This window comes from Aptenodytes forsteri, unplaced genomic scaffold, assembly GCF_000699145.1.
Source record: "Aptenodytes forsteri isolate BGI_AS27 unplaced genomic scaffold, ASM69914v1 Scaffold241, whole genome shotgun sequence".
Taxonomy (NCBI): domain Eukaryota; kingdom Metazoa; phylum Chordata; class Aves; order Sphenisciformes; family Spheniscidae; genus Aptenodytes; species Aptenodytes forsteri.
This window is the reverse complement of record NW_008795252.1, coordinates 2871957-2883158: the sequence shown is the minus strand read 5'-3', so window position 1 is coordinate 2883158 and position 11202 is coordinate 2871957. Positions and strand designations below refer to the sequence as shown.

The following is an 11202-nucleotide window of genomic DNA, read 5'->3' as shown; positions in this document are numbered from 1 at the left end:
CCGCCACCCCAGGTCCGGGCGCAGCGCTGCCGGCACCACCGGCATCCCGGCCGGAGTTCCCCTCTCGGTGTTTCGCACCGAAGTTCCCTCCCTGCCCGCTGCTCCCTCGCAGCAGCCTGAGCTCCGGCACCGCTGCAGGGCTCTGCCCAGAGACGTGGGTTGCTGAGGTCCCTCTGCTGCGCTAAACCCCCCTGGCTGGCAGCTGCTGAGGGCTTCTACTCTTAGAAGTGGTGTGGGGAACTGAGGAGGCCTTGGCCTGACTCTGGAGAACTGTTCTGGTGTTGGGGCCTCAGCTCTGCAAAGCTGTTGGGCTGAGCCCTGCCTGGGAGTGGGGTGACAGAGAAGCGGCTGGAGGCTGGCTGTAAGCTCGGGAGCCTGCATTCAAGATGTATACGGACTCAAGAATGCTGCAGGGAAAACCGGGGGTCTTTTTGATGCTGTTGGTGTTTTTTGCTTTATTTTAATTGAGGGATTGCTTTGGGTGGGGTGGCTTTCTTAATATTATCTTGCTAGGGAAAAGGTTTTCAATATATGTTGATTAAGAGTTTCTTGGATATTTTTTTCAGTCCCCACCAGGGAAAGTAACAGCTGCAGTGATGGCTGCTATTGATGCTGGGTACCGTCATTTTGACTGTGCCTATGTGTACCAAAATGAAAATGAAGTTGGGGATGGGATCCAGCAAAAAATCAAGGAAGGTGTTGTGAAACGAGAGGACCTCTTCATTGTCAGTAAGGTATGGATCTGGCGGCATAGGATCCCAGGAGACACCTGTTTTTTCATAGTAACCCCACAGTTTACTTTCCTACTCTGTGGTGCAGCATGGAACAATTCAGAACATCACTTAGGCCACTCCTGAGACAAGCTTCCTACTTTGCCTCATCCTGTATGGAGAATTATGCAGGATATGTACCACTGACATGGGTGATGCTTTGAACTTTTCCTGGCATGAAGTTATGCTGCCCTTTTCCATGCAGTATCTGACCTTCTAGTAGGTGGGTTTTAAATGAATTCTTAATTAATGGAACCAGACTGCTGTCTGCCGTGACACCATTCAGTCATGTGTGCTGCCACTGCACGTACCACCCTCAGTATCATGGGCCAGCCTTGCTGACAGAGCAAGCCCCATTTGAAGATCAGTAGGATGACCTAGTTCCACATCACCCTCCAAAGGGGACAGGCGCTCTCCTGAACAGGACAGAAGGGTTCCAAGAGGTTTAATCTAGGAAGTCACAGTGTGCCTTGGCTTTTTGTCTCTAGCTATGGTGCACGTTTCATGACAAGCCTCTGGTGAAGGGAGCCTGCCAGAAGACTCTTGCTGCCCTGAAACTGGATTACCTGGATCTCTACCTCATCCACTGGCCTCTTGGGTTCAAGGTACAGTAACAGCAATGCCCTTGGCTTTGTCTGTTGTGACTGGCAGTTTTGAAGAACTATATGGCTTTACAGCCCAGTAATTGTTCCAACCGACACAGATCATCACGTGTCTATTGTGGACCAGCACTGCTGTGGTGCTCAGCTTTACTCTGGACATGTGAGCCAGGCTGTTGATCCCTACCTCTGAGATTCCTGCTTGCACAGCATCCTCTGCTCTTTTGATCATGGAAGAGGTAGACCTTGAAGTAGGGGCAGGTTTCCCTGCTGCAAGCATGTTATATTGCTCTCCTTTTGATTATTGCCTGTGTTGTCTTCTACAAATCCAAAGTATGCTCAACTGACAATGATGTGGTTCCCTCTTTGTGGGAAGGAGGGCTGTGCTTTGCTGCCTGAAAGAAATTCTGTCCTCTGCATGTTACAGAATCACAGAACAAGAGAACGATTCTGTCTTCCATTTCTGTCTTTACTCACTGAGTCCTTTAATACAGTACAGATTGAGCTGACCTTTGCTGTAGGAGCCTTAGTGTTCCATAGACCTTGGATTTCAAAAGGTGAAGCTTTTTAGTTCCTAACTCTTTTACTGACTGCATGCAAAGGAACTGATGTCTCAGTTTGAATATTTCTAAGCTTAGTCTTTCTGTTAGAGCCTAATCAAAATCTTCTTTCTACTTCTTGCTTCTGAGATCAATTGCTTTTCATAGCATATATATTTTTAAAATCAACTTCATATGGAAAGAACAAGTAAAGTGAAAATGTGTTGCAGTGTAATAATGCATCAATAGAAAACAACTGGTTTTGATACCTGGCATGTAGTCCTAACTGGGACACAGGCTGTTTTAACATTCCCTATGCCAGGAACTTAAACAATGAGCCTCCCTGTGAAAGACCTGTCAGCAGATCTGGTCCAATATAGACTGAACATGTTCCAGATCCTAAGTGGGTCCTTATTACACATTTTAATAAAACACTCCATTATGTCCATGTAAGAGCTGTGTATTTTTGTAATATGAAAAGTAAACTTGTAAACTGGCTATAATTCTACATGTGGAGAATTACGTTTTCCCCATATATATATTGGTGAACCAGAGAACATTGTTGAGTCCAGCAGAAGTACCTGTCCTTATTGGGATGGCTCTTCACAAAAATGCCATAATCCCATGTGAAAGCAAAAGAAATGACTGAAGACTGTAGATAATAAATATTAATATTATCTAATCCATATGTAGATAATAAGCATTAGTATGTCCTGCAGTAGGAGTTTCTGGTATCATGGTCTTCAGCTGGTGTTAGCCAAACCTCCCACCAAAGAGTGTTTCAAGCATTTTCTTTGTCACTGACAGGCAGGGGAGGAGCTGTTTCCCACAGATGACAAAGGCATGTCAATACCCAGCAACACAGATATTCTACATACATGGGAGGTAAGTTCAGCCACAGCGGGAGAACCATGTCTTCTGTCTTTGGCAGTCTTTTCCATGTTTTCATTACCTTCAGCAGTCTAAATTGTCTCATGTATGCAGAACTACTTGGAAGGAGTCACTGTTACAATAGTGGATTGTTGGGTATCATATTCTACTTCTAACTTGCTGTGAATTTCCACAGTCTCAAAGAATGAGACTTTGAGCTTTGGTGAAATGTGAGACATGGCACAGATATACTAGTGCTCTGTTTTTTTTCCTCAGACTTGAACTCTGAAAACTTAAATGCTTATTTTGTGCTTCTCGTGAAGGAAATAAGCCATGTCAGGAAGAACGTGTTCTTCAGGCCCTGCCATGTATACTAGATGTTGACTTTGCGCTTCTTTCTGTTAGGCCATGGAAGAGCTGGTGGATGCTGGTCTGGTAAAAGCCATTGGTATCTCCAACTTTAACCATGAGCAGATTGAAAGAATCTTGAACAAGCCAGGACTGAAATACAAGCCTGCAAATAATCAGGTAAGCTGCAAAGTGACTGCAGGTGAATGTTTGGGTGTTGTTTTTTTTCTAAAGAATTCTTAAGATCTTACTATGAAATAAGGTTATAGAAAGAGAATGGAGTAGATGTAGCATGTTCTCTCAATCCCACCCTTCAACTACTTCTGGATGCACAAGGTGCTGGTTTTTTATGGACTTTCTGCACTACTGCTTGGAAATCTAGCAAGGAGCAGCTCCAGAATCCCCTTTTTTGGAAGCGGGAGGAGTAGAACTCAGATAAGCTTTAAAACTATCTTGAAGTAGAGTAAAACTTGGGGGAAAACTATCTTGAAGTAGAGTAAAACTTGGTGTGTGTGTGTGTGTATATATTTGAGAACCTAACAGAATTGGATGACCTTTTTGCAACTCTTCAGTGGAGAGGCCTGTTGATGATGACTGATGACTGAGGGAACTGAAGAGGAACACGCTTTATGGACTGCTTACAGACTTAGTGAGGGTTGGGAGGAAGGAGGAAATGACACGCTTTATGGACTGCTTACAGACTTAGGGTTGGGAGGAAGGAGGAAATGGAGTCGCAAGGTAGGCCATAGAGTAGAAGTGTCCAGGTATATAGACAGCACTTGAATAAAATCTTAGGAAAATTCAGATGGCAGGAGACCTTGGGAGATAATCTGCTGTAATTCACAGCTCAGAACAGCATCAGCCATGAGGTCAGACTAGGTTGCCCAGGGCTTTATCCATTTTGAAAACCTGCAAGGATGGAGACCACACCGCCTCTCTAGGCGGTGTGCTCCACTGCCTGACCCACCACCTGGGGTGTATGGGGGAGGGAGTGAGTTTTCCTGTATCCAGTCTCAACCTCTGTTTCAACTTATGCCTGTTGTCTCTTGTCCTCCCACCATCCACCACTGAAGAGCTTGGCTTGTGTTTGGATGACCTTCTTTAGGTATTGAAAAGCTGCTACTAGGAGACCTGATGCTTTCCCTTCTCCAAGCTGAAAAAGCCCAGCTCCCTCAGTCTTTCCCAATACAGCAGGTTTTCTAGCCCCTAGCCATCCTGGTGGCCCTCTACTGAATTCATGACCATCTGTCAATCTTTCTTCTACTGAGGGGGCTGGGAAGGGGGAAAACTGGACACAGTATTATAAAGGTGGTCTGACAAGTGCTGAGTAGAGGCAGATGGTCACTTCCCACAATTTACTGGCTGTGTTCCTGCTGCCAGGGCTCGCTCCTGGCTCACACTCAGCTCAGCCTACTATGGCCCCCAGGTCATTTCTAGCAGTGTTGCTTTGCAGGCAGGCTCCAGCCTGTGTTATTGCCAGGGCCTTCTCCTTCCCGGGTGCAGGGCTTTGTATGCAGCCTTGTTGAATTTCATAAGGTTTTTGTTGGCCTGTTCTTTCTGCCTGAGTGGGTCCCTCTGAAGTGGCAGCCCTGCCCTTGAGTGTATCGACTGGTCCTCCCCCAGTTTGGCATCACCTGCAGACTCAATAAGATTATAGCCTGGCGCAAGTTGTTGAAGAGGACAGATCCCAGGATAGACCCCTGTGGGGTCTATCTAGACTTGTCCTTGATTGTTACAGCGTTTGAAGGACTGCAGTTTCAGTTATTGATACCTGATTAGAAGAACTGGTTAATTTATTGTGGTAGCTTGAGCATATGTACTGAAAAGAGATTTTAACACCTTTTTTTCAGAAAGCTAATAAGATTGTTCTCTGGAAGTCTACTCAACATAAAACTGAAATATTCTTTCAAATATTTTTCAAGTGCAAAATTCATAATTCTCTATTGTGTATCTTCATTATCAGTCCCAATGTACTTCTAGGATACTTAGTAGAAGCCTTATGATACCTTTCAACATCTGCCACATCTCATTGCCACTATCACTGTAGTTGATAATTACTCTTGTCTCTTGCATAGAGGTCACTGCCCTTATATCTCTCACTTGCAAATGTTCTCAAGCTCTGATTACTACAATCAAGTTAAGCTCAGAGCAATGGATCTTGGTCTCTGCCCTTCAAAACTTACTGTTTCTGAAGAAATGCTTGCAAGCCTGAAAAAGCTTGTCCATTACTAACACTTACCAGTTGGCCTAATAGTGGTAGTGCTTCCTGCAAACGCTTTCTCTATGCAGATGTTTCATGTGTAATCCAGTAATTCCCTGTATTTGGTGTCGTTCCCATTCTTAATTTGAATGCAGTCAGTATGCACATTGGTTTCATTCATGGTGAGAAATTAATTTGACAAGGTAGTAATTACATTACAATGATACTAGTACTTAGTTCAGTAAGGAAATCTGACTAAGTACTTGATCATTATCACACAGTGTGGATTGCAATAGCTTAAGATACTTGTTTAAATGTGCATCATAGGCTTTTCATAAGACTAGATAATGTAGCTCAGAAGTTTTTCAACCTGAGTGCCAGTGGACAGGTAAGGATGACTTTGCCTTGCTTATATCGCATCAATTCTACCTATTAAATAGTTAAGAAAATAACCAGGTGGTCTGTGACTCTTGAGTAGCTGTGTTTCTGGAGCTGCTGAAGCAAAATAAATATGTATAATCTGTCCCAAAAACTGAGTTATGTCTCATGTTGTCTAATATTCCAACATGCCCCGGAAGGGAAACAGCCATGCAGGCTTCTGGTAACAGCGAGCAGCTAGAACCACAAATAAAGCACTCGAGGCTGTAAACTGATCCCATGTTTTGCACTCTCTTGCTCCACCTGCCAGTAGCACAAGTTTCCAGCGACTTCCCTCAGAACACAGCAGCAGGCTCCAGAAGGCTCGCATGACAGTGTAGTCAAAAAGGTTCTTGATGTTGCCTGCTGAAAGAAAAGTAGTGCTCCCTGGTGTGGAACCATCCTGAAAGTCTCTCTATGCAAAGTATCAAACATTCATGTTCATTCACTGCCTCCTGACACTTGAATAATTCCTGTTCTATACTGCATATCTGGGCATTAGCTTGCCAGACTACAGATCTACTGTTAAAGAGTCTGTATTCTGTTATGTAGATATTCTTATGGAAATTCACGGTAAGCACACATGCATTTATAAAAAGTCTATAATGGACAGTAAGCTGAAGGTCTAAAATCTGTAGCAGTTAGCCATTCTCACGATTTGCAGTCTGGAGGTATTCAGCATGAGTATGGATACAAAGCAAATAAAAACAAATGAAACAATACTGGTATTGAAGTTAATATGGTAGTTGTTTGAAAAAAAAAAAAGCGTATTTAATTAGGGATGAAAAGACACCTTTATACTTACTGGTCTGCTATCGTTATGATTTTACAGTTCTCTTGTGTGTGCATTTTACTGAACTGTCCCATTTAAGCAATTATGTAGCTGGTGGTCCCATATGTTGGAGATCATATGGATCAGCAAAGTTTTAAGGAGTGGTGTAACAGTCCTTGGACCCTTCACTGCAAGGAGAACTACTACTATTAGTAGAAGGGGGGTGGGGACGCACAGAAAGGCTGCGTAATATCACACAGAGACTGTAAGTTAGAACAAAAATCGGCCTTTTATTTGATTAAAAACTAATCCCTGGAACATGTTAAAGCAGTTAAATCACTGTCAATCTTTGTACTCTTATGTTGACAGGTTGAATGTCATCCATACCTTACCCAGGAGAAGCTGATCAAGTACTGTCAATCCAAAGGGATTGCTGTGACAGCGTACAGTCCGCTTGGCTCTCCTGACAGACCATGGTAAGATTGCTTTGCGCTTTGCAAGGGAGCTGGCATGGATTATGCTTGAAACTTTGAGACTACAAGTGCACCATTAATTATTCATCTAGATATAGATCTCAGCTAGGATGGATCTATGGAGGTTTCTTGCCACTGATCATCTTTCCTCTGTGTAGGGCTAAGCCAGAGGATCCTTCCCTTCTGGATGACCCCAAGATCAAAGAGATTGCAACCAAGCACAACAAAACACCAGCACAGGTACGTAGGTGCCAGACAGTGGGTACCCCTTCCTGTAACACAGCATAAGGGACAGCTAATGACAATGTAAAGAATAGGCTGGCTCTTCATTCCCTGTCAACTGTGGTGCTCTTCTGTGATGATAAATAGTAATGCAGGTTTGTTTACTATATGGCCTTCAATGCATGCTTGTAAGGGCTCTTTGACGGTCGACAAGAAACGTCTTCTTGACCCGTCTTCAGATGCTGTCATGTTTCAGTCTTCCCATCTCAAGTCCTATTGCAGAGAAGTGAACCCTTCCTTGTATAGTCTACTAAAAATCTAGGTTGGAAAGAAAAGAACTGAGTGTCACTAAACTGAATGGGAAAGGAGGCCTTCTATGTGGGGCTCCACCACTTCTGTATTTGCACTCCAGAAAGTGCTGCTTAGAATTCAGGTATGATTTGAAATGCAGCTGTGCAGAAATGGGTTAATTCTGCTGAATTGTACAGTTTACAGCAAACAACTGTTGGAACAGGCTCTGCTTGCCATAGAACAAAAGCCGTCCTCTCCCTGACTCAGTGATATGCCTCTTGCAGGTTCTCATTCGGTTCCACATCCAGAGAAATGTGATTGTGATTCCCAAGTCTGTCACACCACAGCGCATTGCGGAGAACTTCAAGGTGAGTCATTACGAGCGACCTGGGTGCATGGTACGTTCAGGGATGGCATGGCTTCTCCTTGCAGAGCAAGCATCGATCCTTTCTCACCCTTCTTAAGTTCTCCTCAGGCAAGAGAAATGGGCTTTTTCTCTCTGTATGTTTACTTTCGGTCAGCTGAGGGCTAATAAACTTAAGGTTACAGTTGGAGAGCAGGAGTGAACAAAGCTTTTGGAAACAGTATGCTGATAATCTTAGCAGTCATGTTATGTGATGCTTCCTCTTCTGTGTCATGTGGATGAATCAGCTGACAGAGCTTGCTTGGGGCCTGAGTGCAGTAGCACACCACAAAAGGCTTATGTAGAGCAAGCACTGGTGTCCATAAACCACGTCACTGCTCTTGATTCAGTGATCCTTGACTGAAACCAGTATTAGGATTTTGGAAGATGTTAGTTGCATTAGGTGGAATATGAAAGTCTTGTAGATGTTCCTTTGGAATAGGACAGAAAGATGCATCTTTCACAAATGGAGGATTGAGGCATTCTTCACACTAAGTGCTCTCCAAGCTTCTTAAAACAACTGGCACATGTAACTGCAACTTGAGGTTTTTTAATTCCTCCCTCTCCCTGCTCACCTCCCTCCCCAACTCCAGCTAGTGTAGTCTCGGAAATCCAGAGAGCTGTCTTTTTCCTTTCCCTCCTTCATGAAGCAGTCGTTTCTTCTAACAAGCACCCTTACACTGTGGACTTGTTCTTTAATTTTGTGAATTTTGCTTACAATCTCTGATTTGTTCAGAGAGGTGATTTCTAGCTGTTTCTCTTTTAGGTGTTTGACTTTGAATTGACTAAAGAGGAGATGGCAACTATTCTCAGCTTTAATAGAAACTGGAGAGTCTGTGCCATGAGCACGTAAGTGGCAGTGTTGTCTTTTTCAAGCTGTTATCAGTATGTCATAGTTTAGTATGTGAAGTTATAGATACCAGGCTTGGTTGAAATTCAGGATATGCAAACTTAGTTTCTAAAGGGGTCATCCTCAAAGTGACTTTTCAGAGTAAGATTTTAAATGTTCATCTTATGAACCAAATCGTGATGAGCATAAAGCAAACTTCATGTTCATTTTCCATTCAGTCTCCAAGAAACTTTTTGTAGCTGGAATTGCAACAGGAGGCGTCTTACTCATAGTTTTTATTTTGTCCATATTGGAGAAATGAGCGTGATGCAGACTCAAATCCTTGGATTAATTTTGTTTGTGGAATTTATTTTGTCTTTCTGCCGTAACCCTTAGGTATGTAGTAAAAACTGACTGTATGTTCTTCAGGAGTGGTTGGGAAAGTGGGTGAATATTCAAAAAGTAATATAAAGATTTGCAACTTGGAAGCCTAAAGCCAGATATGAAATCTTTGTTGGAAGGCTGCAAAAAAGGTCGTCTTGGCAGTAAACAGTGAAACCTTGACTTGGTTGTCTACGAAGCACCTAGGTCGCATTGCCTGAAATGGTCAGAGCCCAAACAACAGAAGGTACTCAGGAATCTTTCTATTTACAAATGCAGCATGTCACCAAGGAAGACAGAAACAAATTGACTCTGCTTTTATACAGTTCAGCTCCTCCCTTGGTGGCTCTTTAGAGTGGTTACAGCTGCATATAGTATTTTTCAGACATGAAATAATCTTTCCTCTTTGATTTCCTTCAGGTGCAAAACTCACAAGGACTACCCTTTCAATGCAGAATACTGAAGATGGTTTCCTGCCTTTCTCCAGACTTCTCAGATATGCTTCTGCTGTTGCCTATGAGTTGTCTACGTAGCTTTCTCACTGCATCAGACCCCCTTTTTTTCTTTTTCCCCCGCAAAGATGCAGTATATGTACTCGGTGACTTTGTGTTGTTTTCTTTTTTGGAAGAAGGAAATGCTAAAATGGTTCTGAAGAGCACATTGTGTGGACTAGTAGATTGTCTTTGCCAAACTGCATGTCTGGAACTGGTAAGCAGAAAACATTGAGAAAGTTTGAACTAGCAGTCACTTTTATTTTGGAATACTGTGAATTGGAGCTAGTGACTATTGTAGTCTGGAAGGACCAGGATATGGCAGACTTTACATAATTAATGTGAGGTCTGCTTTTTTCCGATTACTTTTGGGATTGGTTTTGTTTCTTTTTGTAACACTCCATGCTTTTTTTTTCCTCTAATTGGAGTGTAAGTTGATTTCTAAGTACAGCAGTTTCTACATGGGTAGCTCTTTGAAAAGTGTATAGGTCCTGGTTTCTTGGTGATATAAAAGCTGTTTTGCTTATAATAAAATATAGTTTCATTACTGTGTGTAATGAGATGGTTATTTCAGCAATGCTCTAATGGTAGTAACACTGGAGTAGCTGTATTATATCAGCTGTCTGTAGAGATTACACAAAAGCAAGGAAAATTACTGTCCCCCAAGAAATCATCTGATGTTGATGTTAACTACTTACATTTTTCCTGCTAGCTATCTGCTGTTCTCATGCTAGTGCACATGTAGAACACCTGAGTGTGATGAACCTGTGGCCATTGATGTACACTGTAATGTACCTGTGGCCATTGATGAGTCTACTTGAGCCTCTCTTTAAATAGAGCTGTTTTGATATGTCTGACAGCTAATAAACTAATGTTTAAATTGGTCTTTATTTTACTGAAGTGATACTATATTTTGGCAAGTAGAAAACTTACTCAATTGAAGACATTAAGCCTGCTCAGAATCCTATGGGAGTGTTTAATAAGTAAGCAGTAGAAAACTTGCCCTTTCCAAGCAAGCAGCACATGATGCAGGAAAGACTGCTGTGCTTGTACAAGCAACCATTTGCAAATAAAGTAAAAATGGGTTTCTAAGAAACTTCTGTGTCATGAGCTAGCAGATCAGAAACTTACTCCTTTGTTCTGGGAGGACAGAAGAGTAGGCTTATACCCAAATTTTGACATTTGAGGTGTGTTTGTTCCTTGGGTTTTTTATGGTTTTCACAATACTTGCAGGTAATGGTTTTAAAGTTGTTGCCTTCTGAGAGCTGCTTAAGACTATTCAGAACATGCATTTGGGCACTTGGAAAAACAGTGGCTAGCGTTGGGGTGATTTTCTTGTGTGTTCTTGTAAATTTTTTTCCAAGGTCTGAGTTGGTCTAGAGTGTGAACTGTCCTCTGAAGGAGGCTGTGTAGGCCTGGCAGAAAGAGGGTTCTTTCTGAACAGGTGAAAGAAGGGAGACACTAGAACTGTTAATGCATAACCACTCCTAAATGGTAAACGTAAAGTAGGATTCTGATTCCGTAACTGCATAGCATAACATACCTTAAAGGGAACTCGGCTATGTTAAAATGCACTGTGAATGCAGTTGTTCTCAAA

General features: G+C 42.6%; 1 protein-coding gene across 2 annotated transcripts in view; it reads left to right on the top strand.

Annotated features, from left to right (window-relative positions):
- LOC103898661 (aldose reductase) overlaps positions 1 to 10157 on the top strand; it is a 53575-nt gene extending 43418 nt beyond the window's left edge. Inside the window, exons 2-10 of one of the 2 annotated variants that reach the window (XM_009278975.2) lie at positions 567 to 734; positions 1259 to 1375; positions 2716 to 2793; positions 3184 to 3306; positions 6885 to 6991; positions 7147 to 7228; positions 7786 to 7869; positions 8671 to 8753; positions 9535 to 10157. In XM_009278975.2, coding sequence (XP_009277250.2) covers positions 567 to 734; positions 1259 to 1375; positions 2716 to 2793; positions 3184 to 3306; positions 6885 to 6991; positions 7147 to 7228; positions 7786 to 7869; positions 8671 to 8753; positions 9535 to 9577 — 885 coding nt within the window. In that variant the 3' untranslated portion in view covers positions 9578 to 10157. The remainder of the gene's footprint in view (positions 1 to 566; positions 735 to 1258; positions 1376 to 2715; positions 2794 to 3183; positions 3307 to 6884; positions 6992 to 7146; positions 7229 to 7785; positions 7870 to 8670; positions 8754 to 9534) is intronic. The other variant, XM_019472002.1, reaches the window with a different exon arrangement.
- Positions 10158 to 11202: the final 1045 nt, after the last annotated feature.